The 20,227-nt window shown below is 38.2% G+C and overlaps 1 protein-coding gene across 1 annotated transcript; it reads right to left on the minus strand.

Moving 5' to 3' along the window:
• Positions 1–676: 676 nt before the first annotated feature.
• On the minus strand, positions 677–19,070 carry LOC306858335 (clathrin coat assembly protein AP180-like; the record flags this gene model as incomplete). The annotated part of the gene is made up of 22 exons (XM_079398821.1): positions 677–2,507; positions 2,954–3,053; positions 3,152–3,256; positions 3,336–3,389; positions 4,409–4,475; positions 4,586–4,610; positions 5,105–5,224; positions 7,891–7,953; positions 10,107–10,205; positions 11,054–11,218; positions 11,542–11,556; positions 12,223–12,299; positions 12,412–12,521; positions 12,939–13,019; positions 13,805–13,846; positions 13,932–14,038; positions 14,149–14,260; positions 14,520–14,613; positions 14,893–14,995; positions 15,674–15,749; positions 15,857–15,999; positions 18,941–19,070. The coding sequence occupies 21 exons, from the start codon at positions 19,068–19,070 to the stop codon at positions 2,967–2,969; spliced, it is 1,875 nt and encodes a 624-aa protein (XP_079254947.1). The 3' UTR covers positions 677–2,507; positions 2,954–2,966.
• Positions 19,071–20,227: the final 1,157 nt, after the last annotated feature.

The following is a 20,227-nucleotide window of genomic DNA, read 5'->3' on the forward strand; positions in this document are numbered from 1 at the left end:
ATCAATAAAGTTTTTTTAGTAATACAAATTGTGTAGTAATAGTAATATAAATGCTGCCATTAACTAATTAACTAATTAACGTTGGAATAAAAAAAAAAGCGAATGTGTGGCTAGATGTCCAATATGAAATGTCACCTCTCTGACAGCAGGTGGCCGTATGAACTCACCAAAGAGAAAATAAGCGTGGCAAGTTGTCTGTTTTCATATCGGTGTATCTACTGAAATATGCTCATAGTTTGGTCTCTTTTAGATTGACCGCATCGAAGAGCGCAGATTACACTGGAAAAACAACCTGGAGAGGGCAGAATTCAAATTTGGGGATTTGTTTACTCAAAATTCTCTACCAATTTTCCAAAAATTGTTATGAAGCATGCAAAATGTTTACCAAATTTCTAATTTCTTGATGCATGATTGCATTAAAGAAAATTACTGTGAGAGCAGTTTTATCTGATAGTATCTTTTATATTTTATTCTTCAGAAAAGGATACCATTTATACCATCTTAATCTTGGCCTCAACGTCTTGGATTGCCTCAACTCTATAGTTTGTTTACCATGTAACAAAGAGACATTAGATGATTGTGCATCAGAGAGATACACAGAATTGGGATCGTGCATGTTTATATGATCCTCATTGTGAAACGCTTTACTCAATAATGACTAAATGATGTTTCTCTCCAGATCACTGTTTATTGCATTTCAACAGGACTAACATGCACAAAGGTGGGAGGGGCAGAGGGTGTTATTCCATCCAAAAATAAAATTTATCAACAAAATGTTGTTGAAATAAAAAACAGCCATCAATAAAATGCAATACTGTCCCATGAAACTGCCGTTCATCCCTTTGATATCCTTGATACTTGTAGCAAATAGAATTGGTAACACACTCACTTGCAATACAACAAGGCAGCCAGGTATATTCAGACCTATTTTAAAGAAATAGTTCCTTGAAAAATGAAAATTTGCTCACTCACCCTGAGTACACCTATCATAACAGATTTGGAGTAATTTAGCATTACATCACTTGCTCACCAATGGATCCTCTGTAGTGAATGGGTGCCGTCAGAATGAGAGTCCAAACAGTTAATAAAAACATCACAATAATCCACACCACTTGAATTTTTGCTGCATGTTCATAAGAAAAAAAATCCCAAAAGCCAAAATATCCATAATAACACTTCCTCCAGTGAAAAGGTCCATCTCCTGTTGTCCTCTCACATTAAAATACACCAACATATTTTAGAACTGTTTCTGTCTGTTGTAAACAGTGTTTCATATGTGCATATTTCTCTCCTGATTCAGATTAGATGACTTTCACTGGAGAAAGCAATTTAATGGATGGAAGACTAATATTTTAGCTTGAAATTATGGATTTGTTCCTTACAAACACGCAGGTGATTGCTTCACGTTAACTGATGGACTGGAGTGGTGTGGGTTATTGTGATGTTTTTATCAGCTGTTTGGACTCTCATTCTGACGGCACCCATTCACTACAGAGGATCCATTAGTGAGCAAATGATGGAATGCGGCAAATTACTCAAAATCTGATGAGGAAACAAACTCATGTACATCTTGGATGGTCTGAGGGTGAGTACATTTTAAGCAAATTGTAATTTTTGGTTGAACTATTCCTGATATGTTGATTAAGATGTAGGTGAACTTGCTGCTGATAGAATCTGATCTGGCTCACTGGCGTCCCCTTTGCACAACAGAGGAATTACCGTACATGCTGTGATATTATATTGTACATACTAGCAGGACTCAATCGGCTCAGTGCCTTGTGATGTACACAGACATTTGTACAAATGGGGTTACTAACTAGCCATGTAGTATGCAAAGTAAACTTCTGACATAACTAAAATATATTCAACCTTTTTATCTCAAAATAAAGACTAAGGATATTCAAAACAATCTGTCTTTTAAAATATTTTAAAATGCATATGTATTTTCATCAAATAGTCACATGTTGCATGTAACTCACAATCGATAGATACGAAAAAGAATAAAATCAGGGCATTGATAAAAACAAACAGTGCGTGAGACACTATCTTAACTCGTAATACGTTGATATTGTTCCCACAGATGTTATTCCATGGTCAAAAGATGACTAATACTCGAATGATGATGACACAGACCGGCCCAGTGATATTCACCACAGCAAAAAAACATTTTCCACAGAAAACGTCACACTTTTGATTTCCCACGGAAAGCGAGCCAGGAAAAATGAACACACATCTATCAATAAGAGACCTGCAGATGCACATTCAGGAATGCATCTGCCATTCTCCTCATGTTTCATAGTACTTTTTTATATATAGATCTGAAGTAACTGAGAACATTGAAATACACACGTACACACATGTACTTATTCACGTTCACGGTTTGTGCTACAACAACAGACAGGGAAGGGAAAGAGAGAGAAAAGGAGGGACTGGAGTCCCTGAATGTGATGAACGGAAGAGAGAATACACACGTCTGATTCATCAGGGCTGCACAATAAGTGTGACAACTGCAATAGAGAAAAAAGAAACCGATTTTAGTATCATACACTGGAAAAAAACATGCACAGCTTATTAGAAAGAAATAATACATTGAAATTTTTAAATAGAAAGACTGAAATAGTATTTTTTTCTGAAAAACATTTTTTTACAGTATATATATATATATATATATATATATATATATATGTGTGTGTGTGTGTGTATGTATGAGAAGCCTCGAATCATGACAGACTGTACAGATATTGAATATTGATTAAATCCTGATTGGACCGTTTTCCCCTGGTGGTTACAGCCTCATGTAAATGTTTTGTTTCTACAAGCAGGCTATTTTCAGCTATATTTTTAATATTAAAATATAGATGCATCAGATGAAAAAAAAAACTAATTCAGCTTGAGTCTCATTGTGTGTCCTGTAGTCAAGTTGCACATGTGCTCTAGCTGTAGTGAAACTTACACCAGCTGCTCATCTACATGAAGTCTTTGATATTGAGGTCAGCAAGAGGGTCTTTAGAAGGGGGAGGCTTCCTGGGACTCTGGGCCATTCCTGGAGACATCTGAGGAGCAATAATTAAGTATGTGTGAATTTTCACACTAAGCATTCTTGTCCAAATGACTATATCAGTAAATTCAACAGCATGTATGTCTAAAATACCGGTTGTCCAGGGGTTCCTGCTGCGGGAAACTGTGGCCTCATCATCGGTTGCTGCGCGGCCATCATTGGTGAGCCAGGCATCATGGGAGCAGCTCCTGCACCAGGCTATGAGTCACACAGAGACACAGTAAGAGACACATACACCTACACACACACACACATACACACAAACACACATTCTTACCATGCCAAACGGTGACAGGGATCCCATGACAGGACAGACCCCGAGAGGGGAAGTCTAAGCGGGTGGGAGGGATGGGGGGAAAGGTTAGGACCAAACCACACAGAACAGGACAACACCTGAACAAAATGACTCTGCGACACACAGACACACAGGAGGGAACCTGCACACACTGGGATGGTGGTTACGAGTCTAATGTAAGTGTCAATTTGAATGTTTTATGAGGCATGTGCATGCATGTTTAGTAGTATTAAAAGAAAATAAATAGAGAAGGAAGCGGCTGTCAAGCCAAACAGGTCTGAAGCTCTAAAGCAAGAATAAATCTGAATATTAAACTGTAATGTAACTCTCTCTTTATATACATATATATTTATATTGAATAAATATATCATATTATCTCTTTACATAAACTTAGACATATGTCCAATTTTATGTGCATATATAGTATATAGCAAATAAAATATGTAGCAAATGTGCAGACAAAAATATATTTATTGTGGCCACAAATAAAAAAATTGTTTCCTCAGTTTATGAATTTGTTCCCTCCTTTTAGTAAATCATGGCCACGTTGCACTAATTAATTCTCTCATCTGAAGTAATTAAAATGAGTTAATTAATTAATTAAACGTAGCCACAATTTATTAAATTGTGGGAACTAATTCTTAATTTGTGGACACTGTTTTTTATTGTGTGAGGCTCCGTAGTTTTGACGCAATATGCGTTTTGATAAGTGATATACAAGTAAATTTAACTTGACTTAAGGCGACTCTTTGGCTTTGTTCAAAATGCACACAAATGCAAGTGAAAGTAAGATTAGGATTATGAATTCAAAGTTTGAAACATCCTTTTTAAATATGTAATTATCTAACATTCAGGGACAGTTGATTTTTCAATATTTCAACCCTAAGTTTCTTATATTAGAAAGCTCCGCCTCTTTAGTCCTGTTCATTCATCTGATAGGAGCCCAGAGAGAGGCGGGTAGAAAAGGAAGCTTGTGATTGGCTCCACGCCATGCTGCTCAAAGCCATGCGACTCCACCTCCATGCTCCACATCTACAGAACAACACAACATTTACCATGGCAACGCCCCAACTAGGGGTGGGTACCTGCGCTTGCCAGTTCGCCCCTCCAGCTGCTTCCCCCCTGAGAGGAAGAGAGGGATAGAAATAGAAAAGGAACAGGTACAAAAATGTTTATTTGAAGAGGGCAAGAAAATGTGGTGAAATAGAGAGAAGGAAGTTACTGTATCTTACGGTTTCTGGTTCCCCATTGCCAAATCTGCAAGCACAGACACAGAAATATATAATTTTATATTTTGCTGTGATGTCATGAAGAACAATTTTTTTATTCCCCAAAGAACCTTTTAGTGAACAGTTCTAAAAAGAACCATTTTTTCTTAGTGTGAAAAAAACTTTAATAATCTTTTCCACTATAAAGAACGTTTTGTGGAATTGAAAGATTCCATGGATGTTAAAGGTTCTTCATGGAACCACAGATTCCAGTAAAGAACCCTAAAATTTCAAAGTGCTGTAACTTCATTCTATTTGGCTATACTCTTTAAAATAAAGGTTCTAAAAGGTGTTTTGGAAGCATTTTAGGTATCTCAAAGAACCTTTCCGTTAACAGTTTGTAAGAGAACCATTATTTTTCTTAGTGTGAAGAACATTTTAAATAATTTAAACATGCTTCATGGAACCATTGATGCCAATAAGGAAACTTTAATGTTAAGACTGTATGATTTTGGAGTACACCAAGTGAAAAGTGGAACGTACTGCTGGCCATGTTGGCCATAGCTGAGTCCAGGTTTCCTCCCATGGGTTTGACCGGTGAGGTGGCCCCTCCAGCCTGTGGAGCCATAGCTGGGATGAGCACATCACCAAATCCATCAAAAGCTTTAAGAGGGAGTAAAGAGTAAGAGAAACATAGTGAGCTTGATTTTGAGTAACAGCTTAAAAAAAAAAAAAAAAAAAAAAAAAAAAAAGGAGCAGCTTAACTGAACACTAACAACTGTTATACAGTGCATATCTCTATGGCAACCAGTACAAGAAAAATCTAAAAGATGAGAGCAGTAAGAAAGAGAGCTGAACACTATCATCAACTACAGTTACACAAAGCCATGACACATTAAACATTAATTTCATCATAACATTTAACATTACTATCATCATTTAAAGTATAAGACTTGTTTCACACCGCACGGATAAGCAGAACATACTACTACCAAAAGACTTGTTTTGTGCTTTTATATTGACACCACAAACTGCAGCTAAAGACTGGAAATAACATGATGTCTGCCTTACTGCACTGGGGTTTTAAAGGTTAACTCTTGTTTTTGTTAACTGTAATAAAGCTCAAATAAAATATAAATATAAGATGAAAAAGTTCAACTAAACTTTGCCTTGGCAAATAGCTGGAAATTAAAACGGAAACTGAAATCAAATTAAACCTAAATAGTAACATTTAATATAAAAATATAAAATATATATAAATATATAATAAATGTAAATATTATACAAAAGAAAAAGAAAAATGACAAAAGCACATTACAATTTACAAAAATAAAATTCAAGTCAAAATATGTAAATAAAAAAGCTAATTCATAATATTAATTAAAAACTATGTCAGTACATAATAATACTAAAACAACACTGAGTATTTCTTTAAATAATGGCCTGTGAGAAGAGGAGGATCACATTTTACACCCAAACTATTTTACATATATTAATAATTAAAACACAACTTTGGAGCCCCCTTAAGTTAAGCGAGTGGAATTCACTGTCGTAATTATAGAGGGTTAAATCATCTGGATTTAGTCAGATTCACTTAATAGAAATGCTATTTGCGTGTTGCTGCATGTATAATCGAGCCTGATGGGCGTCTTTTATCATGTAACAAAGGGTGAGTAATTTCCTCCACTATTTTTATGCTCCTTCATAAAAGCCTATATATTTAATGCATTTTCTGCTAAATTCAGGACACTAAGTTCAGCAAAAATAGTCTGCAATGTGCAGTGTGAATCCTATAACCTTTTAATATGGGCACTGAAATGAATACGTGCTACTGCTTACGCATATGTTGTGAAACAAGTCTAAAGACAACAATATTGTACTTTTCTACTATTAGTTTCTACATTTTGTTGCACAGAATGTCACTCTAGAGATCTTTGCAAAGCATCCAACCATCCATTCATTCATTGATCTACCCATCTTGTAATCTTCATAGCTTGGCTAGCAGTCTTCAGTTGAATTCACTAAAGCCCTATTCTGCAATGCAGCAATGCACTGTGGGATTGCAGCTGGTGTATGAACATTAGAACTCACCAGTAGCACAGGAGGAAGCAAGCAATGACCCAAGAGCCAGATGAAGGGAAAGAAAGGGAAAATTAAGAAAAAATGATAAAGAGAGGGAATTTGAAACATCGAAAGGAGAAATGGAAGAAGAACATGATCAGGACAAAGAAGTGGAAGAAACGGATCAGATGAGTACAAAAGAGTGAGAGTGAATAAGAGAAAAGAAAGCAGAATTAAGCAGCAAGGCACTGGGAAGAAGACTTTCTCAGTCCATGTAGAGCAGAGATGACTGAGTGTAAACGCCACGCATGAGAGAAACAGATGGAAACAAAACTGATCTCATCTGAACATGACAATACCACCACACAACTGAGATGTAACGTGTCTAGACTCAATATGCCACAACGGCACACGCACACAATCACTGGACATCAAACACGTCTCTGTAAAAGTGACATATACCCAGAAAAAAATTTTTATAAAAAGGGAAAAAAAGGATTAATTTGAGTTCTCAGTTACGTTTCATTGGACAAATGTGAGTATCTTCAATATATTGGAGACTTTAGTATCTTGGCAAATCTGAGCAGAGATTGAGATCTCTTGATTACGAAGGTCATTTTTCAGAACAAAAACTGGATAAGAAGGAGATTAAGTCATAGTGACAGATATTTTCTTCCATAATGTGATGTACGTCAGGTTACAATGAATTATCTGGAAAAGTTGGGCGGGGACGTGGTTCTATTCTTCGGTTGTTGATTGGATGTTGAGATGTGGGTGTGGCAGATGAATGTGATCTTGCAGGGGTGGAGCTTAAGCAGACTATATGATTGGACAGCACCACAGAAAAGACTGTCTAGTTCTGACATTTTGATTAAATATTGCATGTTCAAAACATTTTTAACGAAACACATACTAACACACTGTCAATAATAAAATAAGATCTATAACAATTTCTCTTCCCTTCTGACTTAAAGCACAAGTCTCCATTTGTTCTCCATCTAATCTCACAGCTTTCAATGAGAAACTATTGAGATCTCATTTGTGATTTGTCTTTGCTAAAGGTATGTAACCGTGCTACAGTTTCCATGCTATGGACTATGATGATTGTAACCATGACTCTTTTGAAAAAAAATTGGCTGCACATGTACCTTTGAGGTTCCCAATTAGGGCTAAGTAAGGTACAAAGATGTACCTTTTGTTCTGAGAGTGCAATGAAAATGACGTGACGAAAAAGGAAAGCAGTCACAAGGGCTGCAGGTGTGATGTACCTGACATCAGATCTCCTCCAGTGGCCGGGGCGGCTGGTTTGGCCTCTCCAGTGCCCGCAGATTCTGATCCATCCACGCAGCATGAGGGTAAAAACGTTTAAAGTGAGCCAAAGCCATTACTCTGAGAAATAACCCCAGTGAGAGAGAAAGAGAGAGAGCGTTATCACACATAAATAAAAGCCAAAAATAGAAACAAACTCAGACAAAAGCACACACATACACCTCATTAAAGCCTTTTGACCGGTCAGCTCAGGAAATCAACTGGTCCATCAACTATCAGCTTTTAACAGAATGCACAGCAACCATCTGGTCAAGACATGCAAATAAAACCCCCAGCATGCACACTGGGTAGTTACCAACCCCCAAACAGGTCCAGATTTGCTTCACTGTCTGGCCAGCTCATGGGGGCCGATAGAGCAGCAGCAGGAGGACGAAACACATCTGGAGCACAGGAACGGGTTTAGTTAATACCTAAAGTCTTGCTTGTTTAACATCCATTATTTGAAGAGTAACTATGCAACTATGTAAACGCATTAGTTTTAGGTCAAAACCAGAGCCTGTTCACTTCATAGATGAAGACAGGTTTGTGAGATAAAGCCCAAAGGTATAAGCGAAAATAGAAAGGTTTATAAGTGGAGATAATGTAACTAATGGGTCTTGGAGATGTTTCAAGAGAAACATAGATGGAAAGATTGAGAATGATTAAGAAGTGAATGAAGGCCTAAGGGACTGAGAGAAATCAGTTTGTCGGATGGACAGTTCCTTTGGCTGCCCCAGGAGAGAAGCATATTTGGATCACCTTGAGCAGTCAAGGACAGAATAGAGAAAAAAACCAGGCACAAGCGAGGCAGGGAATGAGATGCATGGATTTACTGTAGCTTGTACCAGCTGAAAACAGGTCTAGACTGGGGTTTGGGTCTGTTTTGGGAACAGATGAGTCTGGCATGGGATCAAAAAAACCTAAAAACAACATTTATAGAGACAAACATAAATAATATTAATACACAACACAAACCAAACAAATGAAAATACAGAATACCAAAAGACCAAATAAACCAAACTAAAAGATACCTTATAAAAGTTCCAGTACCATGGCTAACCACATGGAAATGTGAATTTATGCTTTACACTGGAACAAATATCTTAAGTGCAAAAGTTTTATTCAAACACAGTTTTAACTGTTACCTTTTAAGGGACAGTCCACTCAAATTCTGAGTCATCATTAATTCAGCCTCATGTTCTTCCTGCATGCACTTCTGTCTCCTGCAGAACATAAAAAATAAGATATTCTGAAGAATGCTCATAAGCAAACAGCTTTGGTTCCCACTGACTTCAATTTTTTCTACATATTATGGAAGCCAATGGGTACCGAAACTTTGGTTGCCAACATTTTTCAGAGTATCTTTTTTTTTTTACATTCCACAGAGTCATACCAGAAAAGTCATACAACTTTGAAACAACATGAGGACAGGTAATAAATCATGACATAATAGTCATTTTTGGGTGGACCTTCCCTTAAAAGCACAGGAAAGGAAAATATTTCCAGTCCAGATTTTAATAAGGGGTCTTGCCAAATCTCTGGTCTAAGGAAGTTTACCAGCAAACAGGTCTATCGTTGGGGCTGGGGAAGCAGCAGGGGCTACAGTGCTGGTGGTTGTGGAGACAGATGCCTGGACAGTGTTGGGCGCCACTGAGCTAAAGAGAGAGTTACTGTCTTCTACTGGCTGCATGGAGAACAGGTCCAACTGATGGGAGTTATCAGCAGTACCAGCTGCTGAAGTGAATGGATCTACCGGGAGAAGAGGATAAGCATTTAAAAACATCTTCCAGGCTCTGAAAGCCTTATATAGAGTTGTCCTGAGGAGTAAATTCCTGAGAAGGAAGAATGAAAAAGAACGTGGAAGATGGAGAGGGTTTTGTTGCACATTTAACAAGTTGACATCTGCTTGTGGCTCCTGGAGAACAGAACTTCAGTGTTCAAAGACTATCGCCCTAGCAACACAGATAGCAATATCCATGGCAACACCGATGCCAATCCAGAAAACTCAACACTGACCAGAGGAGGCTTCATTAGGAGCAGAGCCTGCATAAGAGGCTCTGTGAGGTTCTCCAAACCGGTAAATGAAACATTCAGAAGCAGGCACACGCACTCTCTCACCCTTTATGTGCTGATATTCTCACATACACATATATGCAAGTGAACTGTTGTCACCCACCGGTTGGCGCGGCGCCGTCGGCAGCAGGGGTGGGCGTGGTTGCTGCAGCCCCACCTTCTGCAGCAGCAGCTGTTTCAGCCGCTGGGGCCGCAAACACATCTGGAGTAGCGTGGATCAGGGCCAAAGGGTTGGTGTATAATAGCCAAAGAAAAGGAGGAAAGGAAGAAGTGGAAATAGTAGATAGCGTAGAGAAAAAGATAGAAACAATAGATTCAGTGTCATGCCGAGTTCGAATAAAAATATATTTTGCATTTAAAAGATTTAAATCTAAAGCTGTATCCTAATTCATGTTCTACATCCTTCAAAGGATGCATGCCAAGACTGAATGTGCCATAGCAGTGTCCCATTTCGCAGGCTTCTATAAATGTGGGCTCGGAAATTCACCTTTCTTTTCCTTACCAAGGACCTTACCAAGATGAGATTTTAAAGGCAGTTTGCACTTTTATTATGTGCAGAAATGGACCAAGGTGAACATATTGGTGGTCCGTCTAAGGATGCAGCCCCTGAATTGGTACACGGCTTATGTCTTGCACACTTTTAGTAATAATAGTAATAATAATATATGAAAACTACCCATTTTACTCTAGGAACATGTATTAGAAATTAAAATGAGTCAAATTTAAATTTTTCAGTTTGCAGTTGTTGAATTTAAAACTGTAATGAAAACCTGATATGTAAAATGTAATTTTAATACACAAATGATGGCAAATGAATGTCACATGCAAACTGCAGAAGTGTAGCATGGAAGATATAAAGAAGAAAGGGAAATAAGAAGCTCTAGATTTCTACTACGCACACAAATAGAGGAGCAATGGTGACTACAGACTTCACAAATGAAGCCCAAATTTGATTTCGATCTAATCTTTGATTTTCTTCCTCTGTTTCAGAATGTGGCACAGCCTTTTCCCCCAGAAAACTCTTCGTAAGGAAGAAAGCTCACTACTGACCTCCGAGGAGATCCGCTGAGCCGGAGGAAGTACCGGCAGCGGAAGGAGGAGGAGCCAAAGAAACGGCTGCCTCAGCGGCTGTGGTGGTGGGCGTGGCTGATGAGTTGGAGTCTACGGCAGGGGTTGGGTCAGGAAGGAGAGTCTCTGTAGTAAGGGAGCCTATCTCTGTATAGCCACGCCCCCAGCAGACCAATATAAACACAACGTAAATCAACAGATAACCAAGAAAGGAACCAAAGAAGAGGGTAAGAGCAAAAGAGAGAGAAAGAGATTCTACTGAGGAAAGACTGAGGGACTGACACAGAGATGTTAAATTGGCTTTAGGAGACTAGGTTTGTCATACTTAGGACTGTCATACTCTAATTCTAATTCTCCAGATAAACCATAACAAACGTTTAAAATGTTTAATAAAGTGAATGAGACATTTAACACATCAAATTAGATGAAAACACTTATTTAACATAAAATGAAAGGTCAATAGCGCTTACCTGAGCCCAGCAGATCTGATGTGATAGCAGCCCATAACAGAGAAAGAAAAAGATATTTCAAATTAGGTCATTAAGAGTTTGTAATAAGGAATATAAAACAGATGCTTTAATTTAAGAAGTTTGTAAGTGTCTGTTTTTCACATTACTTTGTGGAAAGCTTGGTTTTGTAATGGATCAATGTGAAATTAAAATAGATCTGATATACTTTAACACATTTACAAAACTGTGAATAATTTCCTGGTGTGTATTATTGCAAATATAATCATAATTTTTTACCTAATTGTAATGCAAAGTTTTCTTTATGGCTGATGTCATTGAGACTACTTTCATTATTTAATCAGTCGGTTTTTTCATTTCTTGCTGGATGACCCGTTTCACTCTAAAATATGTCACATTATGGAAGTGAAATAGGTTGTGAATGCCGTTTCATGTTCATAAGATAAATTATTATTATAAATATTTGATGGTTTCATATTAAAGTAACCCAATTTGAGCATGCTGGCAATACTCCAACATCTTTGAGTCAGACCGCAGCAAAGCCATGTATCTGAGTTTTTTTTAGACGGGCAGTGTATTTTATTTGTTTCAGCCTAATTAACTAAAACGTTTAATAGTTCTATCTTTAGAAAACAATAACAACACTGGTTCAAGTTGCAAAGTGTGTATGCATTTAAATTGTACCTCCCCAAGATGTGGGAGCAGCTGATGCTCCTGTAGAAGGTCCAGAAGAAGACAACGGGTCCAGATCCAACAGAGAACTACGGTGAGATGGACAAACACTTATGAAAGCTGTACATTCTGATTTAATCTGTTGTTCTGATTAGCATTTAATCAGACAGGAAGGGAAGTCTGGTTACTTGGGTCACTCACTCGGTGGCAGTTTCGGCGGCAGCAGGCGAGGCCTCAGCACGCGGCGGCTCCAAAGTGGGGACTGATTTGGCAGGAGTGGAGGTTGGAGACACATTATTGGTGGGTGATCCCTAAAAACATAACACAGAGCAACAGATTGAGCACATGTGTGTGATAGCTATAAAAAAATAAAACCATAAAAATTCCGGCTTACTTTTGTGGGTGACCTGAAGGACACAAGCAGAAACAGTGAGACAGAAGCGAACAGATGATTTTATTTAAAAAATAATATGACTGATGAAAATGATTACTTAAAACATACTCACCCTTCCCTGAACAAACCATTGTGCGAGGAGGAAAAGAACATAAATTAGGATTAATATTTACAGACTTTATATGTCTTACTCAAAGAGATTTACAGTATAATAACTGCAGAGACAAACCATGGTTATGTGCCTTTCTCAAGTTTCTCAATCAAATTTAACATGCAACATTTGATTTACAAGTGCAGAGTTACTTCCCTTCTGACATTTAAAGTGATTTAGAATGAGTTCAGGGATCTCGTACCCTTTCTTGCCCTCTAGACTGTTCATATGTGCCTCTAGAGACTCCAGAATACTGCTGGGAGCCTGAGGACAGCAGAATAAAATACACACGCATATGATGAGAAAAGGAAAGCAGTGTAAAGACAGTACAAAAATCATGGCATCAGGGCATTTTTGATTTTGATATCTCCACAACAAATTCAAACAATAAAACACCACATCAAAATCTTTTCCCAAAGCACTCCTCACAGCACCGCAAAATCAGCTCAAAGCACAAACTGTGGGACAGAACTGGACTTCAGTGCATTGCTTTCCTTAGCTTCAGAACAAAAGGCTAAATATGATATGACCTCTTGGTCTTGTTACTTTATACAATACAGATTGTTTCAAAGCATCCACAGAAGACAACAGTATCTTATATGCGTTCTTGCAAACAAACTAGTGTTTTGTGACTTGCCCAGTCAGGAAGGGCTTCTGTACAAGCAGGTAAAAGCAATACACTGAGACGCATATTGCGTCCCACATCAGTCACCATGGTTACCGGCTCTTCATTGCTGCAGTCTTTAAAGGGACAGTCTTCATTGTCTGAATCTGCCAGGTCTGCAACTACGCGGGGGTGCAAACACTGGGAATCCCCACGGGAAGGCGTTTTGATAATGAATCTTGGTTAGGATGGATGAAAAGCTCTTTGAAACTCACACCAGCTTTACTTAATTATTTTAAAAGGTTGTTAGGCTCTTCCCATGCTATAATGTTTTAGAAGCCATTGACATCAAGAAATCAATACTTGACCTGATTCTAATATCAATTAAGAGCTAATGACATACTAGCACGAAAGAACAAATGTTTGTTTCAGGTGGCTGACTTACATAAGAGATGTCAGGGATGTCATTCTTATCCACTCCTATTTGCTGCAACAGAATCACAATAAAAATACAGTGAATTGACATTCTATCCAAATATTTGACTTGAAAACATCTCTGCTTCTGGCCTTACCTCAGCAATTTTCATGAACTCTGCAATTTTGGTCACCCGGTTTAGAAATTTCTTATAAATGTCCAGAGAATCCTTGCACTCAGACTTCTTCATTTTGAAATATTTCTCTGTATAATTAAAAACAGACCCGTTAGTTTCAGGGGAAAAACAGATGTATAATATATTGAACAATATAATGTCGTTCAGAGATTGAGATCAAAAATAAGTTATCACATACCTAATAAATTGATGATGCCGTCGTTGTAGGAGGCAAAGAGTTTTATCAGATCCTTAAAGAGAAGCATGAATGCAGCATTTATGATGCCGTTGTTCAAGTCTTTAGGATGAACCTGAGAAAAAAGATGGTGGAGGGAAGAGAAAAAGACAAAAGAGAGTATTTAAAACAGTAATGGAACAATAAAATAGAGTTCCTGACCAAATAATGATAAAGCACATTGAAAAAAAATACAATTAAGTCAACAAACCAGTGAAAAACTAAATCGGTGGCGAAACCACAATCATTAAGCCTAAACCTGGACTGCTCAATCTCAAATGGTCTTCTTGTGTCTCAGACAGAAGGTCCCAGACGTTGTGGGAGATGTTACTCACGTCAAACTCCAGCAGTGTGTCCACTTGAGTCTGAAGGGCAGGCATGGCCTTCAAAAGCTTGTCAGGAACCATAGTCCTCATCACTCCGTCAGCTCTGTGTGCACACACACACACACACTACATAAGACTGATTGCTTATAGTTTGTGAATACTGAGAAACCGTCCCTTCACTGTCTTTAACTTAGAGATGACATTCCCTTTGTGTTCTGTAAGTGTAACAGCTCTGGGAGTAAATTCTGAAGTGTTTCTGACCTTCATGCAAACAACAACATGCTATTTAAAATGCACTCTGACATAATATTTAATTACTTAGAGTAACTAGTAACTAAATGTTGCCAATGTGTCCTTCTATTCCCAGAATCCATCGACCTACCCCTTCTTAACTCGAGTGAAGTCGAAGGCCATTGCACGGTAAGCATATGCCTTCTCATTTAAGTACCGTGCATATCGTCTGATGAATGTAGACATGTCATAGCCTTGTAGACAGAAAAGGAAAAACAGCACTAAGCAGCCTTAAAGATCAAATTTAAAACCATTTACTCATATAGACAGGCTAAACATGTTAATAATTTTGAAAGAAATTTAGTTTTTTCTCCTCACGCTTAGGCCATCCGCGATGTAGATGAGTTTGTTTTTTCATCCGGACAGATTTGGAGAAATGTAGCATTACTTCACTTGCTCACTGATAAATCTGTAGTGAATGGGTGCCATTAGAATGAGAGTCCAAACAGCTGATAAAAACATCACAATAATCCACAAGTAATCCACACCACTCCAGTTTTCAGTTAAAAATATCTTGATGGATTTGTTTCTTTCAAACACATAGCTTTTTACTTTACAGGATGTTAACTGATGGACTGGAGTTGATTGTGGGCTTGTGTTTAGATTACTTGTAGATTATTATAATGTTTTTATCAGCTGTTTGGACTCTCATTCTGACGGCACCCATTCACTGCAGTGATGTGATGTAATGTTAAAATTCTCCAAATCTGTTCCCATGAAGAAACAAACTCATTTACATCTTGGATGGCCTGAGGGTGAGTAAATACATTTTTATCATTTTCATTTTTGGGTGAACTATTTTAAATCAAAATTAATTGGAAGATTATGTGTCTTCATTAATTTAACTCATACAAAAATGTACAGAAACTCACCATGGGAGCCTGTTTTGTCAATAAAGTTACTGAGATTGAACAGGGAAGTCCTTGAGGCCAAATACTGGATGAATCTCTGCAGGGATTTAAAAAGCACACAGTATTTTAGTATTCAGTATCTGTGAGTTTTAATATTAACAGTTTGACTAAAAGGAGAAGATTAATCCACAAGTAGCGCCTCACCTCATTCCCGTAGATGCAGATGTGGTGGGTCGTGGTTAGAGCTTTGAACACGACCACCCAGCTCGCATTAGTGGCTCTTTCGAATAGTGTGTCAGCCATCTGGGGGATGTTCACGTTTGTCTCATTGGTGGTTGAGATCAGAACTGCACACAAAAAACATACACATTTACCACTACAGCACTATGCACTGAAATGTAGATAAAGGACTTGAGAGCTTTATGATTAGTGAACCGGCAGACAGATTCTCAAGGGGAAAATTCATTTCCGCAATTGCAGTATGGAAGCAAGAAATAGCCCCATGGAGATAAACAACAATATGACTGTGCATTTGTCTTGCACATGACAACATACTGCATGCAGTGGAATGCATGACGGAAAAAATTAAAGAAATGCTCTAGTCAGAGAGATTGAGGTCATTCAATATTTGGTTTTTGAACAAAATCAAAGGAAAATCTAGTTTTCCAGATTCTGTAGAAATTTTACATTTAGAAACATACTGTATATGGAGTGTGAAGGTAATCACACTTGACAGGTCTAAATAAAGTCCTTCAAGAAACAACCACACACAAGATACAACTGTAAAATTAACTTCTTTCTAATACAATATCAGTTTCCAATCAAATGGGACCAAAGAAATGTACCGAAAAATGGATAAACACATGAAAACATGTCCAGGCTATATTTTACTCTTTTAAAAAAAACACACAAGATTTTTTTGAGCATATACAAATAAAGCCATTATTCTCAATGGTGATTATCATTAGATTCTCAATACTGTAATTCAATTATTTTTAAAACTGAAATCAGCATTGGGAAATTTGGTGGAAAATGTGTTTAATTGTCATGAAAACAATGCACAAAAATCTTAATAGTCTTAAAACAGGATTCATTTTCTCAAATCAAAATATAAATATTTTTTTCTTTATTTTGATTTGGAGTGCAGCATGACCCTGAAATCTTCTTGATAGGCTTCACAACTGAGCTTGTCTTAAATACCATATAACATTGTGCTCAGGGTGCCAATATGTTAGTCATGGCTGCTAGAGAACACACTGCAGTGGAGTTAAGAAGCCAAAAATAGTTCAGATTACAACACACACTGAGATACAGTGTATCAACACTAGTGCAATATGTAATGTCATAATATTTTGAAGTATATGGCACAGCAGTCGCTGTACATATATCGGTTAAGAAAATGTGAGCAGGTGCAGCTCACTGGGATTATGGAATTGCTCAAGACACCATGCTTCATGTGACCGGATTACAGGCAGTGCAAATACAGACACATTGCAAACACACACACACACACACACACATGCACAGTCATCTGCTAGGCCACATTAATGTGAGCACATGACTAAACGGCTGCTTGAGTTTCATTTCTACTGTATATGATTCAACAACATACTTATCCTGCCAAATATAATACAGAAAATGCATTTAAAAAGACAATATTGCATTCATATTTAAATAAACTCTTAAGAAGAAGCACATTTTATTGTTAATAATTAATATTTACAACAACATTGACAGAAACGTCTAACAACCTGCAACAATTAAAATGTAAAATGCCCATCAATTAGCATCTTGTGAAGTGAAAATCTGCATGTTTGTAAGAAACAAATCCATCCTTAATGCATTTTAACTCTACACCATCACTTCTGGCCAAAATATGAGTCCATAATCCATAATAACAATTCCTCCAGTGAAAAAGTCCATCCCCTGTTGTCCTCTCACATCAAAATCCACAGACATATTTGTTTAGAACTGTTTTGGATGGTCTTCATTTGTAAACTGTGCTTGATCTGTGCATACCTCTCTCCTGATTCATACAAGACGATTTGTTCACCAAAGAAAGCAATATTATGGATAGAGGACTTTTATTTTAGCCAAAAGCAATGGTTTGCGGTTAAAATGCCTTATACGGATTTATTTCTTACAAACATGCAGCTTTTCACTTCATAAGATGTTAACTGATGTACTGGAGTGGTGTTTTTATCAGCTGTTTGGACTTTGAGTCTGACGGCACCCATTCGCTGCAGAGGATTCCTTGGTGAGCAAGTGTTATAAAGCTAGATTTCTCCAAATCTGTTCTGATAAAGAAATAAAATCATCTACATCTTGGATGAGTACATTTTCAGCAAATTTTCATTTTAGGGTTTTCATTTCATTTTTTCATTTTAGGGTTTCAATTTTCATTTTTTCATTCAAAGTAAATGCAGCCTGTCTGTCTTAGAATGAAGACCCTCATATATAAACTGATAACATGTCATCATGATGTCACTCACTCCTCCCCCTTCCCCAATAATCTACTTCAGTTTCCATGACAACCTCACCAACACCCCTCACGCCTTCCAATTCAACAAACTACTGACTGAAGTAAAAAGACAAAAACACATTTCCTTGTCACAAGCACCTGGCTCTACTAGAGTACTAGTTTGTTTCTGTACAATGAACAATGCATCTTTCCACAGGTGCTAAACTGTGCCAAGACCGAATGGATTTCAGAAGAGCCTAAAGTGTGCTGTGATATCAGGAAACGTCTTAAGCATCATGTATGATTCCCTGATGAATGGATTCCTGATATTCTCTCTCACACACACACGAGGCTTTTAATTCCTCTGCTTGCATACCAGTGTCCTCACCTTTGGCTTTGTAAATAATACATGCATGCTTTGGCTGATCGATTTATAATTCAGAAGGCCTTCTCCTGCAGGACACAGAGCTCAAGGCCGACATGAAGATGCTTTGTAGCCTCTCTGTCCTGTCTGAATGCAGTTTATTTCCTTCTGTCTTCTCAGTACGAGACAAGCCACCCACATAAAGACACTTCAGGGTATGTTATGTGCTGTCAATTTGCCTTCAATCAGCTTCACACACTAAGCTCCTTATATAAAATGCACCCTAAAAGGCAGGTTTTCCATTTACAGAATTGCAACTGGTAGCAAACAACCATAACTGAGTGCAAAGCATGCATAATGCAGAGCGCTGTGTTAATTGCACGGTAAACGTATTGGACTGTGGTGCTGAACTGGACAGCGCCAGGTCTTAGGAACGAGGGTGAGTGCAAAATGTCTCACTTACACTCCAGGTGCTTCTTCTTGGGCGCCATCACCTCGTGCGTGGTGGCTTTGCAAACGGCACGAGCCACATCGGATCCGGTGAGCTGGTACTGCGCCGCGGCGATGCGATCCGTCAGAGTCTGTCCCGACATTTTCTCCCGGTAGCGTCGACAACCACCTCAAGAATCAACTTCAGGGGGAAGGACAACCGAAATGCATATGATATTCGCCGACAAAAAAAGAGACGGAATCCAAGGCGGCTCTCTAGAATCTGACAATGTCAATTCCCCTTTTCGGTTTCCAACCGGAGCGGATGAATTTGCGTATTTAAAAGCACAAAATATATATTCTCAATTGAATCCTTTAAAAAAAATCCCTCGTAGGCGTCTTGCATGGGTTGGTTTCAGCACCCTGGATAATGCCTCTATTACGTAACGCCTACGACAAGCTGTTTTCTGGCTCTCGCGGGAAATAAATAATCAAATTAATACGTTAAACGTCACCTTTGATTATCATATGTATTAAAATCCCATCTAACCGAAATGACAGAGCGTTTTGCGATGAACTGGTTGTTTTTGCGACGTAATTAATTAAATAAACACCTAAACACGAGTTGTAGAAACGCTCCGTTGATTAATCCTCTACTATAAAGCTGGTCGGGATTCCGGTAATATTCGGTCGCAGCCCGTGTCTCCTTCGCGTCCGGTGGGATGATGGTGATGGTGGCGTGTCTCTTTCCAGCCGTCTCAAGGGCAGGAGTTTGAAGACAAGTATGTTTTCACGTTTCAGTGCTATATCGTGTTGATCTTGGCTATTTTAATTGCTTATTTTTCTGGTAATGCAGGTTTCGGTCCTGCCTCGTCGGTGGTCGGTGGACCTGGTCAGGTGACGCATACCGGGCTCTTAAAGGGAAGCGGCGTCACGCTTTCACGCGCCTTTAAGGGGTCTGTGCGCGTTCACGGTTCATCTGCCTGCAGAGGTAGATTTTCTGTCACGAGCTTTCAGTGATATTGGCTGAATAGACGGCAGTGAAAATATCGTGCAATGTGTAGATGATCTATGAGAATTCTATTACATTTTTGGACTTTTATTGCTTTTTTATGTGCTTTGTGAATAGGCTACTTACATGCTATATTTATCCTTACGGTTGTGGATGCTGAATTTGCAATAGCATGATCCACTGCACGTCATGCTACTACTCTAAACCTATGAAAACAGCAGCTTCATAATTCGACCACTAGGTGGAGGCAATTAAACACTATTGATTTCTTCTGCTTATAGAGGAAGTTTTTTTTTTTTTTTTACTTTT

This window comes from Barbus barbus, assembly GCF_936440315.1.
Source record: "Barbus barbus genome assembly, chromosome: 39".
In the NCBI taxonomy this organism is placed as follows: Eukaryota; Metazoa; Chordata; class Actinopteri; order Cypriniformes; family Cyprinidae; genus Barbus; species Barbus barbus.